Raw genomic sequence first — 24506 nt, forward strand, 5'->3', positions numbered from 1 at the left:
CCATCGACTATAGTCTGAGACGATATAGCTCCTGGGAACACCTGTGAACGTGCCGGGCGGTAAGCGTTGATCGACTTCCATTTAAGACATTCCTTTTCTGCGTGCTGCATTGTTACAGAAAGAGAAACCGTTTTCTTGTGATTTACTTGTTTTTAACGGGTCCTACCTTTGCCGAAATTTCAACATCATGATGCAGATTTGTAAGAAGTGAAATTTCAAGCTTTGTCAGGTCTGTCCTCAAGAGGAGAAGAAAACTTTTAAGTTAACGTTTGTTGAACGGAGGTCGGATCAATCTGATGCATTCGAGGAGGTCGGGAAATCTGAACGGCTTTTGTGACACAGCGTCAAGGGAATTCATCTCAAGTTAAATTTTAGATCTAGAACAGATTTTTAGCTGTTAGCTTGCAGATGTCTGTTTATAGAGATTGATAAGAAGCTAAATCGCCGTCAGATGAAGCTGATGGGAGCCGGGATGTCATTGTGGCGGATTACGTTCCGTCTGCTGTTGCGCTCCTCCGTTTTTCCTGCATACGCCGCAGCCTGCTGATACGTGATTGGTCAATATTACTCGAACTACAACCGTAGTTTAGACAGAACGCTTGCCTTCCCGGAAATCCACGTCCCTGTAAATGGAGATTATACCATTCATAAAGGAAGGTTTTACTGCAGAGCTGTTGTTTAAGTCTGCATTAGCTTAAGGGAGGACGATCTAATAAGGTTGAAAATGAGTGCACTGCTCTCTCTAGGTTTTAATTTACAACTTTATCTACTTTCTGAAATCCATCCATGCCATCCTCATGAAATACAGAAGACCATAATCTAAATCATTTTACAAACTGTACATGTTGATCAACAGCAACAACAACAACAAAAAAAGTCAGGTGCAAAATTAAACATTCATTGTTTGGAATTTTTTAAAATATCTGATATTGTTCTCATGAACTGTACACGCTCACAAAATGACTTTAAAAAGGCAACAAAGAAATTAAACATTCAAAGATCACTAAGCCAAAAACCTCCACCTCTTCGCCGTCTTATTAATGAATTGATACGCATTTGTTTATGTTCACAGAGGGGGGAGAAATTAACTATTTGAACAGTCTGCCAAGCTGGATTTTCTTTAACTTTCTATATCTTACAGTACTTAGTTCAGTATCTTGTTGTTTGGTTATATGAAAATTTTTCTTCGCCTTATTTGGGCTACAAGAAACAATTATGATGATTATTACAACTCGTTTGATGCAATTGTGAAAAATGCTCAACACATTTCCCAGAGAGCAAATGGATGTTTTCTAATTGCATCTTTTGTCAAACCAACTGCTGAAAAAAACCAAAGACTTTCCATTTCCTGTGATCGTAAATCCCAAGAACAAGCCAGCAACTACTGACATTTTAGCGTGATAAAATTACTGTATAGTTTACATTTTCATTAAGTGACTAATCATTGCAACTCTACTCACTATTCTAAGATAGAAAATACTAAAGACCTCAAATGAAAATGTATGAAAGTTACCTATATAGCTGTGTGTTAACTTTGATTAAGGTATAGTCGGCTAACCCTACAGAGAAAATGAAGATGTGAGCTCAAAATAAAAAATACCAGTCATGTCCCCTCACGGCTTCTGTAAATCAAAGGCAAATTTATAAAGACTAAAGACGGAGTATCACACCTGGAAAAAAGGTTAAAACTTGTCACTATCTACACATCAGGGAATTAAAAATGCATAAATATGTACACAAAGAGTTTTGTTTATGAATGAAAAGTCCACTCTTTGAAAGATTGAACACATTTGACACAGAAAAGCTGAAAACATCAGAGTATGTACAGAATGTGAGCAGTGTCGCCAGCTGAAAACATGTTTAAGGGTTTGTTCGTCTGTTGTTTCTTTAAGAGCATCAGGCAACAGAAGGGGGCGCTGTCAGCCACACATAGGATGATTTTTTTCAGCCTGATGAGGTGCTAAAGATATCTAACAAACTGATCTTCTGAGCTGCACAGAAATCAAAATGATCTCCCATCTTTGTAGCTTTCCATCAAGAACTTTCCACTTTTTTTACTTCTAAGATTTGAGACTTCAGTGAAACAGCAGATTAACAGAGATTTGACACTCCCTTTTTGCTGTGATCAGTGTGTGTGTTATGTGTGTGTATGTGTGTGTGTGTGAACTCAGTGATCTTTGGATAGAGAGTCCTGCACACTGCCTGGCGTGCTACGTTATCTGGGCCGGTGGTTGGCCAGCAGGAAGTCCTTGTCTTTGCAGGTGAGACAGAGTTTGAGGTTCCTTAGGGAACCGCCGGCCGAGTAAAAGGCCCAGACGCCCATCAGGAACAAGATGACGTAGGTGGGAACCAGACTGGCAACGTACTGGGGGTTCTGGAAGGTCTGTATGACGTAGAGGAGAAACGGATATCAGCACAAATCAAGAAGCTTTTTGAAACTTTTATGCCTGAAGTGTTTCATATCATTTAAAGAGACTTATTGTTCAGAAAAGCAGATTTTGCAATGTCATTTTCGTGCATAAAGACTTTGCAAAAACAAATATTAGCCGTCAAATTGGTAGTTTTTTCCCTGCTAAAAATAGTCAATCAATATCCACAAGTCGCTCACTCGCTTCCTGATTTTAAATGTAAATATGCAGAACCAGGAAGCACTCCACTCGGAATGAATGTGAACTTTTCATTTGTTTGAAGTAGTGCAATTTATTTTGTTTAATTTGGCTAAAGCAACAGGCATCATCGTCCTGTACCTCCACCTGCAGCAACACTCACCAGACAGGCAACGATGAGGTGACTGATGACGACGGCAGCCACCGCCCACCAGCGCTGCTTCTCACAGGCGTCAAAGAAGACGACGCCCCAGAACATGTGGAGCAGGATGATGGCCATGGTCATGAAGGCTGGAAATGGAAAAGTGTTACATGGAGTACAGAAGGCCCTAAGAATTTACAGACTTAGACAGTATATGCCTGTTTTGTCATATTTATGTTTGGGGAGGACAAAGACACATCCATCCTAAAAGCAAAGTAGCTAACAGCGGTTTCATTTGTCTTTTTTAAATGCTGTTAAAACTCTCTGAGGGCATTGGTACCTGAGGACAGGAAGTAGTGCTGTGAGTCTCCATGGATCCCGACAGTTCCCGGCCCCACAGAGTCAGCCAGGATGTTCACCACCGAGAAAGCTCCACTCATGAAGCCGAAGCCGAGGCCGGACACTAAGACAATACCAGAGGAGTGTTTTATCCAACCGCTACATTATACACCAGAATGTGACTAATGCATCGCCATGGCCAATAAAATCAGCAGATTTCATTCTATCACAGATAAATCAGCACTGGAGTGAGAGGAAAGTGCAGTAATTTAGGGTGCTTTCACACCTGACAGCTTTGGTCCGGACCTTACTCAGAAAGTTAACCAAGGTTTACTATGTATGCTTTCCATTGAACAATTCTGAACCACAACTGTATTTACAGGCTGAGTACTACCATGAGAAGCAAACTAAGTGCCTCTTTTAAAGAACGTTCAAAAGTCAGTGTTCGTCAGTGTTGTGTAAAAAGTTCAACAGGTAAAGGTGTGAAGTGTCAACTGTGTGTTTGTACCGTAGGCCAGCTGCCGTATGGAGATCGGCATGGTTTCCTCCTGACTGAGAGTGAGGAGGCCTTCATTTGCTTTCCTGCAGCAAAACACAAAAACACACACACATCAACATCTATTCACTGGTTTCACTGTACGCTGTTAACAAAACCCATCAAAAGAAAATATGTGTGTCAGTTAGTCGAAGATGATACGAATGAACCTTAACAGAAAACGACAAAAAAGGTGGGAAACTGGAACAAACTTAGCCAGAGCAGACAAACACGCTGGGAAACAACTGCTCAAGGTGTGAAAACAATGAGGAGAGAGTGCAGAGGTTCGTTTTTTGACCTTATGTTAAATTTTTTTAGGAGTCTTGATGTGCAGCACAGGCCTTTCATTTCACTGCAGGATAAGATTATTAAACCTCAGTGGCCTCTGGTGGCTGCTGGTGTTCAATAACGGTGCAGTGTCCTAAATCCAGACTACAAGCTCCTTTAAAGCAGGGTTTTAATATGTATGTTGTGAAAAGAAAGGGAGTAAGTAAAAATCATAGAAGTCCGTGTGTACAGCTGCAGAGAGATCTTCGAAAACAAAGAAACAAGGTTTATTCTACAGTTGTACTTCTAATGGCTTTCAATTGAGCACGTATTGCATCATTTTCAGTTATTAAAAACTTGTTAATATGCATTTGTTGTAATACTTCGCTTAGAGAATGAACTGTGTGCAATTAATCTAAAGCAGTCCAAATATTTGCTCTGAGCTGATCAAGTGTTTCTGCCATCAGGTCATGATTATGTTTACTTATGTTTACATTTACAGCTCTCCCTCAGTCATGTTAAACGTCTCACAGTTATCTCGACACTGGCAATAACATTGCTGTCTGAAGACACTCAAAATCTGAAGGTTAATTTCTGTCATAATAACATAACATAAAACTGTACAATGAAGAATGTGATGGAAGAATGTGTGGCGGCGACTTACTTCAGCAGCTTGTAGTAGGCGAAGCGGAAGGTTTCCTGCAGCAGGACGGACAGCACCACACCGAAGATTAGGAGACCTTTCTGCTGCGCGGCGCTCTCCTTATTACTGATCTGTACCGAGATGAACCAGACCAGAGACGACAGCAGCAGAGACACCAGCCAGAAAAACGCCCTGTGTGGGGGGAAAAAAACAAGTACACAATTAGTTGTAGAGACATTCTGATACCTTTTTTGCTTTAAGATATTAATACCAAGACCTGAGTATTGGCTGATATCAATTACATCTCTGATACCAGTGTGGGAAATAAATATATATTATTATTAGAAACAGCAGTATACTTCTAACCCTGTATGAATGTGATAAGAATGCTTTCATTGTTGTTTGGCCTGGCAACTCCTGATTTTGCATTTTGTCAAGTGCATGTATATTTTCAGATGTTCCCTGATGTCACTGTTGACTTGTTTCTATGTGATTATTAAGCATGCCCTATTGAATGTGCCACTGAATGTATATGCGGCCTTATAATGTTAAAAAATGTTCAACAGTTGGCAATAGGGTATTCACCGTATTCACTTTTTGACCAAAAAGACAGATACTCTCGTAGGAGTACATGAGGCCTTTGTAGGCCCTGGTCATTTAAAACGTAACTAATATGCCAATGAATTGATGATTATCCATAAACTGTGTGATGTTCGTCTCAATTTGCCAGTGTGACATCCTCAGGTGGTTTTGTCAGAACAACAGTCGAATAACCAATAGATAAAACACAATAACTATTCATGTTTGAGAGATGGGAAACAAAGACTTAACGATGCCACCACTCCCAAAACACACACACACACATATACATATATATATATATATATACACACACAGACACTATATTATTATATTACAGATTTTTGATTTATTTTCTTAAACAGTGAATAAATAGGCACTACATATTATAAAGGACTGGCAATTGATGAAGTTGGAAAAGACTTCTTCAGTATGATTTTGTGGTGTTTCTGTAGTTAGTGTTCAAGTGTAAGGACAAGCCTGGAATGTGGACAATTGGGTTATACGAGGGATAAGAAAGAAACTAACTTAGCTCATTTAAAAGGTTGTCCGAAAATGGAAACTAGCACTAACAGTTAGCTAGCTAACTAATGGAAGCGGTTTGTAAGCTAGCAACTAGCCCTCATAAAGGTTGTTTTATCTAATTAAACACGACAGTAGCGTAATTTTCACTTAGCTTGGTTAAAGATGTGTTTATTATCACCCTGTTTTTATTTATAGAATTACATTCTTACCCTGCAATGAGGAAAATGACCCTCAGCGGCTCCCGGGCGATAGTAAACAGGAACAGAGCGATGGCTGGGCCGAAAGCGATGAAGGTGCAGCCGAAAAACACCGCCGCCGTCATTTTGGCTCTTTGTGGGGGAATCAGCAGCCAGTAGCGCGACCTAAAGCGCCTTGTCTTGTTCCGTAAAAGGTAATTTTCCTATGTTTGAGATTATTTTTTTAAATCCTAGCCTAGCTATTGTGTCTGATGGGCGAGTTCCCTCTACTTCCACCAGTGTATCCTAGCTTCTCGTGACGTCACATGCTCTCACGTGACCCGAGAGAAAAAAACGTTTCCCTTAAAAACTTTATTGAAAAAGGAAGTAAGTACGTTAACATGATATAAATCATGAAATCTTCTTAAAATCGGAGAAACAGTATATAACAGAACTCTATTGTATTACTTACCTGTATGTACATTTAAATTGTTTATTTTATTTTTTTATTCGACACTTTTTAGAGTGTAGAAATACAGTATATGAGCTATTTCGTATACAGATATAAGAGAAGTTTTAGGCTACTATCTAGCTAGCATATTTGTATATGGTATGAGGTTCAGTTCCGTGCAGAGTTAACAAAAGTCCTAATTATAAACCAGTTTTCACCTTTTCATAAGTACATTTCTTAGTACACAGATCATTTGGGAAAACTTTTTGTGATATTCTTGAAATAGCCTAATTAATGTTTTAAAAATAAGATTCTTACCACTCTAATGTTGGACTCATCTTCAAGCTTTTAAGTCATGCTTAAGAGATGCATATTCCCAAACACATCTGTGTCTAAATTATGTAGCAAACTGATTGACACATTAAAAGCCTGGAGTTCTGCAGCTCCAAAGGTCCACTGACAGAACAGCATTTGACAAGCTCTGAAAGTAAAGGATTAAAGTGTAAATCTGTTCGGCCCTTTAAAAATCTACTATTACTACTGTCAATATCAAGCTTATGCATTTAAATCAATAAAAGTCGGTTTTTAATGAAGCCCAGTACTTCTTAAATATTTGTCTGTTATACTGTTTAAGATTAGTAGTCCTAAAATGTGTCCATCTTTATTTAACCATGTACTGTGCAGCACTTGCAGTCTGTGTTCTGTAGAGCCCTATTTCTATTTCATTATTTATCGAAACAAACACACAAAAACATCACATGATTTATTCTTTTCATCATTTATACAAATTTCCAACACAGACGACTCACATAATACACAGAAATGAACGATGCCGATCAACAGCACAGTAATACAGATGTTTAAGCATCTGTCTGAAACATCTTCTTCCTGCCGTCCATGCCGGCTTTGTCTTCGATGTTCTTCCTCCAGTCGCCTGTTCCCATCTCCTGTTACAGAAGCACATGCAGAGTGAAGCTATAGATGCAATTTACTAATAACACATGGTAAGACCTTTTATAATACTTCTCTTGAAGAAGTATGTTTTGTGAGAGATGAAACCACAGAATTCAGAAGAACTAGAATCATCAATTAAATCAAAATAAAAATGAAATCACGCTGTAATTATCAGTCTGTGTCTAATGTAAAACCTGAAGCACGCACCTCCTCTTTCACCTCCTTCTTGACCTGCTTCAGGTTGGCTCTTAGGTCCATGGACACTTTGTGTTTGGAGCCCAGCAGAGCGGCCAGCATGGCGTCTGCAGACATCCGCACCTTCTTCAGAGCCGGCTTTTTAAACTTCCCCTTCAGATCCTGAACCATCAACTTCAGGTCGTCGATCTGACGGAGATCACAGTTACTGACAGGTGTTTGTGTGTGTTTATAAAAATCTTAAGTCTGCTTAAATCCCATGAGATGTCTTCAGAGTGTATCCCAACCTTAAAAATGATTAGTAGCTTTGTAAAACTTTGCAGCCTAAATATATTTTAAGTATTAAAACAGAAAAAAACCTGACTGCCAAGAATACACCGTTTTGCTTGTATGAAACATGCCACAGGATGATACAAAGAAACCTTCAAAGACTCACCTCCTTGTTGGACTTTGTCACTTTGTTCTCCATGTCGTATCTCTCCTCGTCCACCAGATCAATCTGCTTGTGAACTTTCCGGCACAGCTCCTGGAGTTATAACAGAGCGAGATGAGTTTTTATAATGCTGTTAGAAACTTTAATAACAAACATGAGTAACTCAGTAAGTAAGGATCCATTCTTTCAATATTTTAAGTATATAATTAAAGATGCATTTATTGATAATTTTTTCTTTATTTTTTTCTCTCTTCTTTTGGCCACTTGGTGGTACCGCTAAGCATACAAATTAATCTATCTATCTCAAATAATCTAACAAAGCTTTTGGTAACCCTCGACATCATGACTTCATGTCATCATTTCAACATTTTATCCCATAGAATTAACATATTAAAGTTCGCCGATTTTCAACCTCAGTCCTATCATGCTGTTATGTGGAGCTAATACGATTATGGTAGGAAAATAATGCAACTTTGCTTTGTGCCTTTGGAGGACGCTATCCTCTTCTCCAATGGGCCCTGGAAAATCTCCACCAGACTACGTAAAACGCGCCATCTGGCGGAGGCCAGGGAGCTCGCTAAACTACACTTCCTCAATCCTGGACGCCCGCCTCCGACAGACAAACTGCTCCTGTAACTCACAATCTTGACTTTTAAATGTTAGGAATTCAATTTTTTTTCTCATAATAGTAATTTTTTACCTCATAATTTTGCCTTTTATCTCATTATTTGGACTCTTTATCTCATAATTTTGACTAACCATGGGGATATCTTTAATATCACTGTAAGTTTTATCTTAGTATTTCTTTACTGGCAGAATTGGGCTTCCATACTAAACAGCCATCAGGTTGTGGGTTTACCTGCAGGTCCTGCATGCAGCCTGGGACGGAGAGAGAGGGGCAGCTCTCCTCCATGTACTTCATCTTCTCCTTCTCAGCCTCCTGCGCTTCCTCCTCCAGCATCGCCTCCCCGATCTGCAGCAGCAAGCTCTGAGAGGAAGAGGAGGAGGAGGGAGATTTATCCTCATGTTTTCTGTCTTCATGTAAATACCCCACTTCTGATTCATATTTTATTAATCTTTTTTAATAAGAACTGTTATAATATCTGGATGTTTTTTAGTCTGTTTACTGCTGCAACTGTTGAAATATTATGATTAATTTTTCATTGTTTTGTAAGAAAATATTAAAACATCACAATTACCCGGAGAACATGATGATGTCCCCAAATGTCTAAAAAGATATTAGAAATATTAAGTTTTACATAATATAATACAGAGAATGCATCTCCTGCGGAGAAGCTGGAGGTGGCAGGAGGAGGATGATTCAGCTCTTATATTGTAATGTTTACACAATGACATTTTAACCTGAGGGCGAAACTAGAGGGAAACTCATGAAGTCATCTGTGGAGGAGCCATCGATTTCTCTTATTTATAGAGGAAAGGGCGGCGACGTTTATATAAAATACATCTGAGAGAGATTTCTGCATAACTTGTTGGTCACAGGAAATATCCAGTTTCATGAACATCCTACTTTTTTTTAGATATCTTGATGGATTAACTTTTAAGGAGACCAGACAAGCATCATGGTGGCTGTCCACTTGTTATAACCATCCATCCATCCATTATCTGTATCACTCACATTCACACATACGGCCAATTTAGATGAACCTAACGAGCATGTCTTTGGATTGTGGGAGGAAGCCGGAGTAGAGAGGGAACCCACGCATGCACATGGAGAACATGCAAACTCCACACAGAAAGGCCCCTTACATCCAAACCAGGATTCGAACTGGGAACCTTCTAGCTATGAAGCGACAGCGCTAACCACTGCACCACCGTGTAGCCGATAATACCATCCATTTCAAGTAAATTAGCAGAAGAAAAGTTATTTTTTAATTTTTAAGACATAAAACAACTGACAGTGGGTCAAAAGTTGGCATTGCTTTGTTTTGAGGGGCCACAAGTAAAAGAAAATGTTGTGAACCACTGAAGCAACTGGCAACAAGTAAATATGTGATCTTTATATTTTAGTTTTTAAACATTATCTTAAATATGCGAATGAAAAAACTTCAGGCCTCCATCAACACCATCTTCCTCTACCTTGAGCTGATTCCTCCGGCTCAACGACATCTTTTTCCTTTTAGAGAAACAGAGAAAAGAACATTATTAAGTCTCAAAGTTTTCTTGATTCAGAAAGCGTCCTCAGCTCAGAGCAGAACTTACTCCGCCATCCTGACCAGCAGCTGATTCCTGCATGCAGAACAGAGATGAATGTGAATACCACAGCGTCCTGGTCTCTTTATAGGTGTTTGTTCAGTGTGTGTGTGTGTGTGTGTGTGTGTGTGTGTGGACCAGCAGCAGTTGTCTCCAGAAGCTGTTGGTTGAATTCCAGGCAGAGGAGTCGATGGCGGCAGCTGAGCCTGAAACAAACGCTTCAGGAATTTTCTTCTAGAAGCATCTTTAGACAAAGTGGGACCGTGACGAGGACTCTGCGTGGTTACAGTCCAGATAGTTAAACATGTTGTATTGTTTGTGCTCCCTGCTTGTCATATCTTCTTCCTCTGTGTCATAGAGCTCAGTTGTTGTCCAGAAACACACATCAATGAGCCACACTGGGTTGACATGATCATCCATTAATCCGCCGCTGAAAATAGTCCCCAACAACTCTCCTCCTGCTTGAAAAATGTTTGATAAAAAATTATGGTGGAATTACAGAGCCTTTCTGCAATGACAAAAACATCAATATTCTAATGTAGAAGTATCTCAAGGTTTGTTTATTTCTAATTGTCTTGTATAAAAGTCTGAGTAAAGTCTCAGGAAGGAACTTTACATTATCATCATACTGTATTCAGAAATAAATGAGAGGTAGACGTGGCTAAAAGGAGGTTGAAGTTGGTAATAATCTAGCAAAAGGGTAATTCATCAATAAACTCTGCTATAAGTAAACAAAGTAAGATATTCACAGAGATCCATGTGTGCTTTTTTAACAGATAATAAAACCAGCATTTGCCAGATCCGTATGTAAAGACAGTGAAGTCTAAGTTTCCAGAACTGTGGAGGGATTTTTCTGCCCTCTGACTCAGCTCAGCTGCAGTCTGTAACAGCTGACTGCTCCGCTCATCTGTCCGTTTCATCCTTCACAGACTGTAATGAGAACTCGGCAGAGAGCCAGTCACAGAAGAGAAACAGAAAGATATGTTGGTTAATGATACACCACGTACAAATAAAAGTAAAAGTCGACCATAAGACTGCTGCTCGACCTTTAAAGAATTTGATGACATTGGAAGTTTAAGAAGATTTATGTAAAGAAATATAACAGACACATTTTTTATATTTTGTCAAAATTAGATTTCACACTGCACTGTACCTTGAGAAAAAGAAGAAGTAGGTGAATTAAATGGATCTTTCAGAACAAATAAAATACAAATGTATCTTATCAAAAGAGGTGTTTGAATCACGGTAAAATAAAATAAAGATACCATGGAAGTTGTAACTAACTGGGAGAGCGGACAGAGAGATGGATGTGTTGGTGGAGGTGAACTTGAAAAAGCCTCCCAGCAACTGTCAGCTCTAAACTGGGAGGATTTATTGCTCCTACTGGTTCCCATCAGCTGCTCAAAACACTGTGGGAGACACACACACACACACACACACACACACACACACAGTAAACAAAATAAAAACTAAACCAAAATAACATTTAATGGTAAACAGTGAAAAGAAAATACTGGAAAATTATAAATATGTTTACCAGAACACACATAAATTAAAGTGTGGATTAATGTAATTAAACTCTACTGTACTGTTGACATCTGTAGTGACACTGCAACCTGCACTCTTGTTTAACAGGTGGAGCAGTGGAGCTGTTCAGTCATCCTCAGTCCAGCTCTACACTTGCAAAGCAGCACCACCTACAGGAAAGGAAAGGAACAGCAGTTAAGACAGTTTAAAACTACCTTTGCCCCCTACAGTCAAAGACAGATCCTCTTCTGTTTATTTTTAACACTTGTGTCAGTACGTTTTATATTAACATAATAATAAATGTTTGTAAAAATGTTTGGCAATTTGCAAAAGTATTGAAACAGAACATAAAAAAATACACGATCCATTCCTAGTAAAAACAGCATTATTCAAATTTGCTATAATAAAGAAAAAGTCAGCAGTGACTTGAGTTGTTATATATATACATATATATATATATAAGCTTTGAGCAGCTTTGAGTGGTCGCAAAGACTAGAAAAGCGCTATATAAGCACACTCCATTTACCATTAATATAATAAATTATTAAAGAAAAACAACAAACATAATACACATATCTATGTTAAATCACAACCCATCATAGTTAAAATTTAAAGCTAGGGCGGTTTTTTTAAAACATAACGTAACATTGTGCCTTATTATATATATATAATATATTATGTTTCATAAAATGACCGGAAGTGGTGTGCTTCGTCTGGTATAAAAAGTATTTTATTATGAACTCGTTGACCGGAAGTGATGTAGTGTTGTTAGAACTAGCTTGACAGTGGTGTGAAGATGGCGGCGTACAGTCGCACTCAGCTGCTGCTTCTGCTGATATCGTCCGTGTGTCTCTGCGGCTTCGGCTCCGTCCTCGGCTCGAAGGCAGCAAGCGGCCCGGCCGAGCCGCCCAACCCGCCCGTCCTCAGAGTCGCCGATCCCCCGGTCAAAGATGCACCTGCCGCGGCTGCTGCCGCTGCCGCCGCTGGGGCCTCACAGCCTCGAAGGGCGACCGGTTGGAAGCTGTCTGAGGAGGAGGCCTGCCGGGAGGACCTGACCCGCCTCTGCCCCAAACACACCTGGACCAACAACCTGGCCGTGCTGGAGTGCCTGCAGGACCGCAGAGAGGTAAGGGGAAATCGGACGTTCTGGCAGGGTTCACAGCGGTCCCTGGAGGTGATGGGAGTCTGCTGGGTGTGTCGCGCCGGTGGTTTTAGATCCTCATCGGCTGTCTGTGTGACACTGATGCAGAGGTGAACAGCTGATGGACGGCTGCTTCACCTGCAGCAGCCTCCACACACACCACGTCTATTTAATACACCAGAAGTCCACATGTTCCTCCTGATTTCATACCTGTCCGATATAAAGTACAAATATTTTAAACACCAAAAACATAGGAGGAAATTATGAGTTAGAACGTGTTTATTTTACGGACTCACTTTCACTGGTAGCTATATTATTACAGATTCGAGGCTACTGTACTTTTACTTCACCATATTTAAATCACAGCTGTAATAAGTTTGCACATTATGGTTTTAGATGCCAAACAAATTTGAGGACAAAGCAAGATAAGAATTACAAATTTATTCTCACGTTATTTATAAACTAGAATAAAAGTAAATTAATGTCTTTAATTTAGAATTTGTCTGGTGTATTAAAAGATCTATCAACAAGCAACATCAGTCAGAGTTGTTCCAAATTACTCCTGAAAGGTTTTATTAAAATATTCTGGTTTTTTTATGTTTATTTATCGTTTTAGTTCTGTGTTTGTGCAAGATTAAAAATTAAACAAAGGAAAATAAATATAACAAAATCCCCTGAGAGCTTGTAAAAATAACCCGCCTTGCAGTGAAATAAAAACAGCTTTTAGAAGCAGATTCAGCTGATGTTTTATTAACTAGTTAACACCTAAATAAGAGTCAATGGCATTAATTGGCACCTATTCTGACTATCAATCAATCGTTTAAGTGTTTAAAGAAGCAAAGCGGTTCAACATTCTCCTGTTCCAGCTTCTCACGTTTTTGGATCCTCTTGTTTTCTATGTCTTTGTTAGTGTTTTGCACTTCTGCACTGAAGAACTGCTCACTGCCACCTCAGTGAAGTAATTATCAACCTGAGTGAGGTGTGAAGTCAGTGTGTGTGTGCGTGCGCAGTCATCTGGCTCTCACATGACCTGCAGGGTGAAGTTTAAACCTAAAAACACTTCCTGCTTTTGTGTCTTCGTGTTGTAAAAATCAATCAAACCTTTTTTCCCTCTCCTCGCAGTCTGTTCTCAGATTTGCCGCCTACATGCACAGATTAATTTCTGACTCTTAGTTTGGTAGTGAATGTGAGTAGGTTGTTTTCTGCTGCTAAATTAGACCTCACATAAATCACACAGTTAATTTGTTCATCAATCGATCAACAGAGAACTAATTTACATCTAATTAAATCGTGCAGTTTTGGAGTGCAGACGGAGAAAATCTCACAGTGCAGACTGTCAGACAGAAAGCTTATAACACTGACCCATGTGATTTTCCACATTGTAATTTCACAGTTTTGGGTCTGTTATTTTAACACAAGATCTAGTGATCAAGTTCGTAGCACCTTTTAAGAGGCGGTGTCCCACAATGCTTCACAATAAAAGCAAGAGCAGCAGACAGGAAATGCAGACACCAAGGTGAAAGCATTGAAAAAAGCTATCGTCAGATAGTCCAGATTTAGGATGCAAATATGTCCAAATATATCTCTAAGACTGGCTTCTTTGTCAAAATTTCCAATGCACAATTTTGGATTTTTGCTGCCAATATTTTCCAACTACTTTCTGCTGATTGCTGATGCCAAATTATAAATGCACATCATTATTCCAGCCTAATTCCTCACACTATAAAGTCTCTCCTGAAGAGATGTCAGCATGTTATTATGCAGGCTCTTGTTGTGATGGTCCACTGGCAGATAAAAACAATGCCTAAACACATTCACTGGATAACATAAGAAAACATGCCATGCATCTATTTCTGTGTAGCATATCTAATGGTGCATGCTGCTACCTGCTGTATTAGAGTGTGTACGTAAATGTGCATTATACAACAGTTAGTTCTGAATCAGTAATCTGATTGAATAAGAGGCATTCCATGATATAGAGAACAACATCACTGGGACTTTTCACTCTGCGTATCACTCCGCCTCAGCCAGGTGTTCTGAATACTGTTAATTAACATCACAGCAGACCGTGTATGTCTACATTAAAGGGCCAGTTCGCCGATTTTCAACCTCAGTCCTATCATGCTGTTACGTGGAGCTAATACGATTATGGTAGGAAAATAATGCAACTTTGCTTTGTGCCTTTGGAGGACGCTATCCGCTTCTCCAATGGGCCCTGGAAAACCTCCACCAGACTGCGTAAAGCGCGTCATCTGGCGGAGGCCAGGGAGCTCGCTAAACACTTCCTCAATCCTGGACGCCCGCCTTTCATGTCATGTCTCATTCAGAATCGTCAGGTTTGAAATGTAGACTGCAGACCTGAAGATTTTTTAGACGATCCACCGGTATATTCTTGAGGGTGTTGTAGGAATGTAGAATGGGTGAAACCACGAGCTGTTTGTACAACTTTCTCCACAGCTATGGCGTCAATTTCAAATTTTATTGCTTCTATCGATTACAGAGAACACCAGCTTTGACTGACTGACTTTTCCAAGGACGAACTGCTTCTTTAATCAAGCTGGTACCTCTGAATCACACAGCAGACTCTTATTTCACTGGTTGATGATACATTAAAACAAAAAAAAGAAAAATGTACAGGATAAAAAACAGCTGATCTGTGGTAACCTGTCGTCACAGAGGATGTTTGGGTTGCTTGGCAACAACAGTCCAGTTTTGGTTAAGTTGTGGAACTAGGTGAGTCGGAGGAGCAAAAAGTAATCTGTTGTTGATTGATACTGTTTACTGCTATTTGCCGCATGTATAACTGTTGCATAAAAGCGATTGTCCGCTGCCTCGAGCCTACGACCGAATCACAGCCGTGCTGTTATTCAGTGCAACGTCACTCCCTCTCATGTGATATTGCTTAAATAGATATTCTGATTGGCCGCAGGCTCGCATCACGTAAACATCATAAGAGCATCGTCAGTATCTGATTCTGCATTTGCAAAAACTGATGATGTAATTATATTATCCTGCATCCCTCAAAACATGGATTGGTCTTACTGAAGTATCATCATCATGTGCATTTATTTTGTATTTAAAAGGAAATACCGAACATACACGTGTGTAAATCTAAAAGCACTTTGTTTACACGTAAATATGTACACATTTCAAATACAGAAATAACCTTAAATAAATTGTAAGTTCACAAATAATGCCTTTTAACTTTTACCTTTCATGAAAATCAAAAAGTGTTGCAACCACAAAAGTCTCCTTCCAAGCATCTCTAGATGTTTAGGCACCATGCATGGCTCTATATAAGATCAGATTTGATTACAAGTCAGTGAAAAGAAATCAAAAATCATTGTTCCATGAGACTTTTTGCAGGACCTGATCAGCGGCTTGGCAGCGGCACTTTTCATCACTTATAAATAAAAGCAAACAAGCTCATGAATAATCATCTCCCTCTCAGCTGGGGACTCACTGAGCCGCAGTTTAGCAGTGTTCCTCAGCTGGTAGAAACACGAACAAGCAAACAAATTACATGCCTGTCAGGACTCATCTATTGTGTGTCTGTTGGTCTGGAAGAGGATCCCTCCTCTGGTGCTCCTCCTGGGTCTTTCGTCCTCTGTATTCCCCCGTTATTTAGTTTTATTCTGATGTGAGTCGAAGGCCTGATTACAGAGAGCGTCGTGAGCTTACAACAATGCAAAGCCCCTTTAGTGAAGTGTTGTTTGTGATGTTTGAGTATTTTGATAAGTGATGAATTATTTTTAAGTTATTTTTGAAGCAAAAATGCCGACCTGTCTCCTGCTCCAGCGTCTCACATGTGGGTGGTTTGGGGCTTTTCTTTGTCCCATAAGATCTTTAAGTGAATATATTTGAGTCTTTGGACTGTTGGTCTGAAAAAAACATGCAGTTTGATGAGCTTTGGGAACTAACGAATCCATTTAATATATTTTATGACATTTTAAAGCCAAAAAACTGAGCTGTTATTTCTCAGAATATACTCATATTTCTAACTTGTGAAAATAATAAATCCAACATACTTACAGAGCAGTTATGTTTTGGTTAATGTCTGTTTTCTCCTCCTGTCAGAGTTTGGACTCTGATCTGTTAGAAAAGGACCTCAGATGTGTTTAGGACAAGTCTGGTGACCCAGTTTAACTCACACACACACACACACACACACACACACACACACACACACACACACACTTCAAAGTCACTAGCAGAGTTACTAGCAGAGTCATTACTGTCATTAGAATCAGTCTGCGTCATCAGAATTGTGAAAATGTACGGAAGCAGTTATTATCTGTGAACTCAGCACTGAAATATTGTTAATATTTTGTGAAATTGATTTTACTTTTAACAGGTCATTTAAAATGCTGCAATTTTAAAACCTGTACTTGTTTGTTTTTGTAGGGTTTATAAACTCTTATAGAAAATGCAGCTCGTTAAATGTATAATTAGAAAGAAGAGTTGTGATAAAAATCGAGCCGCTCAAATGTGATTAAAATTCAGAAACCAAAAATCAATGTTTAGTAAATTAACGTTTTGTCAGACATTCGTATCATCCAAATGTTTAAATAAACAAGAGGAAGAAGTTTCATCGTTCAGGTAAATTATGAATCTTTAATTTTATGTGACTTAAACAGATTAAAAAAACATGTGTAGTCAGAGTTACATGGTTTTCAAAATAAAATACTTTAGAAGTAATTAAAGCAATAGATATTCAATGGTAACAGTTGGTAGAGAGTGAGGTGATTCAGGGTCCGATCAGACAGAACACGTTTTAGCAGCTGGGGGCTTTTTGTCATTGTTTGCAATGAGACGCTTTTTGCTCGCTGCTTTTGCGTTGCAGAGCGCCTCGCGTTTTTTCCGCTCTGAGCGCCTCACGTTGAAAAAACTTCAACTCAAAGCAAAAAAAAGCACCAACGTCATGGCCGGTTTTTCTGATTGTCCAATCGGATGAAAGGAGAGGCGGGCCTTCTGTCAGTTTACAATACAACAGTCAGGTTAATGACAGCTGTGATTCGGTGGTTGCCTTAACAACAGTAGGAAAAAAAGGCGCAGCGAGCTGCTCTTTCTTTAACCGTAGGCTTCAACAAAAAAGGTAGTGCGGTGCAAAACGTGCTCTGTCTGATCGGGCCCTTATTCATCTTTGGTTTGTGACAGGTTACAATGATGTTTCCCTTTAGAGATATAAATGTAAAATAACTCCAGTGACGCACCAGTCGAAAATAAATGACAGTATCGGAAACAGTTACAATAATCAGTCCCTCCAGGAAGTCACGCAAATTCAACCAACTGCCTCAACTTTCCACAAATGTCCTCTTTGCACTCAAGCGTGAAGTCATGTCCGTCACTTCTTTGATGTTCAAAATATTCATTTCACGGCTACTGACTTCAGTGTCATTCAGTTTTTACACATTTCATTTGGAGTCCTGACACTGAAATCAACAGGAAGTGATGTCATCTCACTCAGCCAATAGATGGCTGTATTGTAGCGTTGGTCCCAGTTGCTCACAGTGGATGTGTCACTGGCTTTGTTGGCTGCAACAGTCACAGAAACTGCTGTGAAATCCCGGAGAGACTGAATAATAAATCTGTCCTCATTGAAGAGGTGGTAAACGTTGACAAATCTTATGTATTCATAAAAACACATAAAATAAAATATAACGTGTGTGTGTGAAAAAAGGATTGACATGTCTGTGAACAACCTGAGTCTTACCCTGGTACCTGAGCACCATACTGACGTCAGCCTCCTTCCCTTCCACCATGCTGACGTCAATCACACACACACACACACACACACACACACACACACTCCTCTACCAACCCTGAGCGATGTCCTCTACACTGAGATAATTACATCGCTTCGACTCTATAACAGCTGTGGCCTCCTGAAGAGTTAAATGACTCTTATAAATCTGCCTATTCTCTGGATGAAGACACCCCCCCGACACGCACACACACACACACACACACACACACACACACACACACACAGCCACTGTTACCCAGCAGCGTGTGGTTACCGTGCAGTGTTTCAGTATTTATATGTGGTGGTCTGAGCTCTGATATCTGACACTTGATAGACGTTGGAGAGCCAGCGCCGCAGTGACAAACTAACTGCTGCACAGGAAGTCGCCGTGCACAGACAAACGCGCCTGAGGACGTTTCCAGCTGGTCATTAGTCGGTTTGTCACCTTCTGGCTGCTGACTGACAGTGTTTGGTAACACTGCCATCGACTGAAGAGCAGCTTCAGTCTGCAGAGTTTATTTCTGTCTGTGCAGCACACAGTTCCTCTTTGACTGACTCGGTTGCTTTCACTTCATAAGGATGCTGACTGTCACTTTGTTTGTACAGCGTTGTACGACGAAGCTGACATGAAGTCACCTGTTTGTTTGTGGACTGCTGTTCTGAAACCTTGACTTTAGCATTTTAGCTCACTCTGTTGGTTTTTCAGCCACAAGTGACCACATTTGACAAGCAGGGGGTTCATTTATCAGAGCAGATTAAGACTTGGGTCCTGGCTGACGGTCGCTTTCCTTTTCAGACTGTTTGCTTCATCTGAGCGTCGAGTTTGTTTCTTGTTCTTTGGATTTTCACTTCTTGTTGAAGTTGTATCTGTAGTCATCCATCTTTTCTGTGTTTGTTCAGCCATAGTAGATTACTGTTTACTCGCAACACTTGCAGAGAGCGGAAAAGCAGCCGCTTAGCTCCGCCTACCCTCTCTGGCAGACCAACCACTGCTGGCTGATGGAAAACGCGTCACTAACTTGGCGCTGTTTGTGAAGTCTCCACAGACACCCAGTTTGTAATAATACTATATAATGCAAATGCAAAGGCTTTCATCAGTGGGCCATAGGCTCAATCACCATTGTCTTAAATCATTCGGTGATAGATAGTGACTGAACAGACATTTATATAAATGAAAATATTACTTTATTTAGGGAAAGCTTTAGGGGGCGGCTACATTGTGATTGACAAGTCAGTGACCTGTCATTCAGGAGGATAAGCTAGGACTATCAACGCTCTCATGTAATGAGAGTAATGTAGTCTCCTGTAATGGTTACGTCTCACTCAAAAACAAGTTTAAAGTCGTGTTTCTGTCCTCCTGATCCGATAATCTCTCTTTTAGCTCTGCTTTGGGCTCCACCAACTCTTGAGGGAAATATCTCCTCTTCTCTGCTCAATGCTCCACATTCTCACCAGCTGAGTTTGATTCATTAGAGCCGTTTGTTTCCTCGTTAATAAGATCGAACCTTTACAGTAAATCATAATCTATCTCTTGAAGAGGCTCGAACTCTCTTTGTGCTGCAGATTTGTCCTTCACATGGCACACGCAGTCATGTGACTGTAATCATAGATTAAAGGACGTTGGTACGGTCTGGTGCTGCAGACCACCAAGAACTTCTGTAGAAGCAACAACTGTAAAACACAATAAAGCTTTTGTTAGCTTCAGCGTACAGAGGCTGACGTTTGGTCTTGTGTGTATCACATTATCCCCGAGGTTTATTGTCACATTAGCCTTCCCCTCAGCCCGACACAGCGCCTCTGTTATCACTTCAGTCTGATCTGACTTGTTTCTAACAGCTTTGATCATGTGAACAATTCCTCATTAATTAACGACTCATCGTCTTACTAATTGGTAGTTTTTATCAAAGAGGCCGCGGAGGCTTTGTTTCCTCATTACACTTGTTCCTCTGTCTCTGAAACAGTTAGTGGAAATGACAGTTTAAAGTCAGGAGGAGTCTTTTCTTGTCTTTGTTCCCGTGGGCAGAGCAGAGTTAACACGAGGCGCTTTCATGTCTTTTCTCTGCAGAGTGATGTGAAGAGCCGCTCCCGCTGTGTCTCCTCTGATTGTCGAGGATGTTGTGGGAGAGTCGGAGCAGATCTTCTGCTGCTTTGTTCTTTTTAAACTACAGTTAAAATGTCACTTTGGGAGGATATTGGTTCTATTTCCCCCCCTTGAATCAGAGGCTGGATGGTCTTTTTAGTGGAAGCTAAAGGGACAGTTCAGGAAATGCACTCTGCTATCACTGTCTCACACAATTACACAACATCCCTTTTATCTCTGTTTTTGTCAGGGGACCATTGAGTGTGCGTGCATGTGTGTGTGTGTGTCCTCTTGGCAGGATATATCATCCCAGGGCTCAACAGTGCGAGCATTTCTCACATTTACCCCGTAAAGTAGGCGTGTGCGAACTGGAAAAATAATTTACGAGCACAGTGTGCGAGTAAAGATAACCACCTGCCATAATCTTTTCCCGCCTGCGTTCAAAAACTACAAGTCCCACATCCCAAAAGCCACAATAGGCCAATCATAGGAGAGTTATCTGTGATGACGCAGCCGAGTCAAGTGAGAGAAAGGTGAACGCTGCAAAAAGTCAGTATGATAATGAGGGAATGCTGCACTGCTCTCTTTGTAAGATTGTTTTTTGTCTGTTTCTTTAACCTGAAGTCTGTAAAGCCCTGATGTTACACTCCGGTACAGTAGGTGGCGGTATACATCTATATACATGTGCCTTCTAAATGTATATAGTAAATAGTAAATAAACTCGCTCTTACTTGAACGTTCTTCACATTCTTCACATGCACTCCTTGGGAAATAAAGTTAGCTCAGAACCCTGCGTCCTCCTGTGCTGCCGGCTGAAGCAGCTCGATTGGTGCGCAACCTAAACGATCCACCAGTCACGAGAGGACACACTCATACACACTAGGTTTGGGGATGCTGGTTCACTTGTTTAGTTTTGTTAGTTAAGGGTAGTTAGGTTTCATTTCTCAATAGTCACGTCACTTAATAGAGAGATGTTTTTTAAACTCTAGTTTGGAGTAGGGATGCTCGATTTAGAAAATCAGGGCCGATACCGATACCGATGTTTAAAACAACAATTTTGCCGATGGCTGATGTTGATGATTTTTTTCAATAACTGTATTTTTGTAATTATGAATGCCCCCGTCTGGATCAGGGGCCACAATTAACTTAGATTATAAAAAAAATACATCTTTTTCTTTAAACTGCTTTCACATAAAAATAATCTCTTGAGCCTCTTTTAGAATCACCCGGTCAGAGTGCAAACTTTTAGGTGCTCACATGGCCTAACAAAGATCTTTCTGAAAACATAAATACTTTTATGTTACAATTAAATTTACTCCACCATTAAAGCAGTTAAATAATAAAAACATTGGCTTCTGCCATCGGCGCATGTCACCTTATTTGCCGATGGGCATACATGTATCCGTAGTTTAGACTCCTCCTTATTTATTGACTTGAGCAGCATCCACAGGCCCTTCAGTTACAGTTTCACCTTTTGTTATTATCAACCAATTTTACTTCTTTGTTAAATAACTAACTTTTGCTTTAACCAAAAACAACTTTTTATGTTGCGTCCCTCTCCCAACACGAGTTGGGTCGGAACAGTCCGAAAACAAAACCCTCTTATCTACTTTTCTTAATGACAACAAATATCAGCAAATAGTTAAAAGTCAGGAAGCTGGAAAGCTAATCGCAAACAATTCCCTCAGGAGAAAAAGGTTTTTTTTGTTTAACTTTTGTGTCGATTTCTTCAGAATTGTTCACCTGACAAAGAAACACATTTGACTTGTTTCTTTTTGTGTCTTCCTGCAGGAAACGGAGATCGCTCCTGATTGTAACCATGTAAGTTTTTCCTCCAACACACACACACACACACACACACACACACACACACACACACACACACACACACATACACACACACTTGCAGCTGAACGCCTTCGTTTAGGTGAAGGGATTAAATACAGCGCTGAGCTTTGAGACGGACTCCCCTCACTTCAGCAGAGACAGGAAATGTGTGTAACCATCATAACAAAAGCTACGTATAATACCAGTGAGACAGAGTCATTCAAATCACTCCACATCATGAGGATCATAAATTTCATCCCGAGCTTCCTCGGTGGCTTTTCTTATTTGTTATGTAGCCTAAATATATTTTTAAACTCATGTTAATGACCTGCTGAGTTTTTTCACGTATCGTTTCCAGACAAGAAAACGCCTGAACATAACGTTCACTTTAAGACGCTGACGTCAGTTAATTGTTTCATGTTTATCTTAATTAAAGCAGTACTCGTTTGGACGGGTGATAACAGAGTTTTAATTTACGTCTCTCTTCTCATGACGGACATAACACGGCGTCGCACCTGGTCAGTCAGTCAGCATCGGTGCAGGCTCTCTGGTGGAGGGTTTAATAACCCACGCCACACTCAGAGGTTTTGGACGGCACTCAATGTGGTGGAGCCTCCACGCAAGCGCGCACACGGAGGGGAAGTGCGTAGGGAGTGGTTTGAGAAAGGCCCTAAAAGTTTACTGGGTCAAGTTGGCTCAAAGGTTAAAGGTTAAACCAGAGCAACTATTGAATATAATGTAATGTGGTTCACACATTCATGTTCTCCTAAGGATGAATTGTTAAAGCTTTAGTAAACCCTTTCCTTGCATTTTAAATTCAAATTTTAGGACATAAAACTGTTCACCTGATGCTCTTTATACTAAGATTAAAAAGATCTTTGAAGAATCATCAGCTTAAGTTCAACCGGACCTGACAACCTTCACACACCGAACCTCCCTCTAACATTCAGTCCGTGGCTCCTGCAGCTCGTCTCTCTGCCTGCTGGATGATTAACCTTCAGTGTTCAGAGTTCACAGCAGTTAACGGCAGACAGCTTTATGAAACGCCTCAAGGTTAATCGACCCCTTGGACAGTCTTTATTACAGCGCTGGAAAGCACTGACTACAATTACCATGTCACACACACGCACACACACACGCACACTATTATTTCCTGGGTGGTCAGACTGTCAGAAGCTCTTATCTGTTGCTGCTGCAGCTGCTGCCTCGCTGGTAGGAAGACAATAAGTAGAAACAGACAGAAGAAGAGAATTTAAAGACAAAAGAGACGTTTAGAAACTTCTTTACATCATTACAGAAATACAAAATGACTTGTTGTCGGTTTTCGGGATGCTCTGAGCTGATCTGCACGGTCAGTGTGGGGCTAGAGGGACACGGCAGCCACTTAGCGTTGGGGGACTTTTGAGAGACAGATTTTAAAAGCACTGCAGCAGAGGCAGAGATATGCTGACCTGTAGTCCTTCTTAAAGGTCAGGGTTCATAAATGCAACGTATTCATGAGACTCCTCGTCTGCTTTCTAAATGCCAACTGCTTTCAAAAGTTTTAAATACAGGCTCTCTTTAAGGCTGGTTTGATTGAAAAGTGAAAACAAACAGGCTAACTCCACAACTGAATGTTTGTGAAGCAGTTTAGTGTTTTTTCCAGTCTCTGCTTCTGTTGCAGTGTCTTTTAGGGCTGTCAGCGAATAAATTCGAATATATAACCGAATTGTATATAAAAAACAGATATTCGGATATTAAAATTAATATTCGTTGTGACAAATAAATCAGCACTACCGCGGCTGTTTGCGAGCTCGCAAGTTCTCGTACGTAATCACGCGCGCTCTTGGTTACGGAGCATCCGTGAATGCATCACAACGTCACTATGATACATTAATAATTAACTTTAGTGTCGCTGAAACGAGCTAAAACAACAACCGTTTGTCCGTTTTACCGTAACCTAATTACTTAATTTGTTTATTTGCACGGTGTAGGATCTTTTAAAAGGTACATTTCTGTTTAAATCAATATATCTTTGCAAGTACGTTTGTCTCTCGTTGTGTTGGTATGTCCTCTTGTGGACATATTGTGCAAAAATAGATATTCGAATAGTTCGAAGATTTGTGGGTTTTTTGAAGGAATAATCGAAC

At 40.2% G+C, this 24506-nt stretch overlaps 3 protein-coding genes across 4 annotated transcripts in view; 1 reads left to right on the forward strand and 2 right to left on the reverse strand.

Moving 5' to 3' along the window:
• Positions 1 to 747: 747 nt before the first annotated feature.
• Positions 748 to 6128, reverse strand: aph1b (APH1B gamma secretase subunit). The gene is made up of 6 exons (XM_069658010.1): positions 5846 to 6128; positions 4554 to 4724; positions 3596 to 3669; positions 3089 to 3211; positions 2770 to 2897; positions 748 to 2383 (listed from the first exon to the last, which is right to left on the reverse strand). Exons 1-6 carry the CDS (start codon positions 5956 to 5958, stop codon positions 2216 to 2218), a joined length of 777 nt encoding a protein of 258 aa, XP_069514111.1. The 5' UTR covers positions 5959 to 6128; the 3' UTR covers positions 748 to 2215.
• A 995-nt stretch (positions 6129 to 7123) lies between these two features.
• Positions 7124 to 11450, reverse strand: LOC138597279 (troponin I, fast skeletal muscle-like). 2 transcript variants are annotated; one of them, XM_069668899.1, is made up of 7 exons: positions 11341 to 11450; positions 10066 to 10092; positions 9943 to 9979; positions 8705 to 8833; positions 7849 to 7938; positions 7425 to 7601; positions 7124 to 7210 (listed from the first exon to the last, which is right to left on the reverse strand). In XM_069668899.1, the coding sequence occupies exons 1-7, from the start codon at positions 11448 to 11450 to the stop codon at positions 7124 to 7126; spliced, it is 657 nt and encodes a 218-aa protein (XP_069525000.1). The 2 variants fall into 2 exon arrangements, with proteins under 2 accessions (XP_069525000.1, XP_069525076.1); XM_069668975.1 differs by lacking the exon at positions 11341 to 11450 and having other exon boundaries at positions 10066 to 10140.
• A 929-nt stretch (positions 11451 to 12379) lies between these two features.
• The window catches only part of LOC138597182 (Golgi apparatus protein 1-like), a 28178-nt gene continuing 16051 nt past the window's right edge, over positions 12380 to 24506 (forward strand). The window contains exons 1-2 of the mRNA XM_069668784.1: positions 12380 to 12709; positions 22342 to 22371. Of these exons, the coding sequence (XP_069524885.1) occupies positions 12380 to 12709; positions 22342 to 22371 (360 nt within the window). The remainder of the gene's footprint in view (positions 12710 to 22341; positions 22372 to 24506) is intronic.

This window comes from Semicossyphus pulcher, unplaced genomic scaffold (assembly GCF_022749685.1).
Source record: "Semicossyphus pulcher isolate SPU_LCO1_2020_fin unplaced genomic scaffold, fSemPul1.0.p SCAF_1, whole genome shotgun sequence".
Taxonomy (NCBI): domain Eukaryota; kingdom Metazoa; phylum Chordata; class Actinopteri; order Labriformes; family Labridae; genus Semicossyphus; species Semicossyphus pulcher.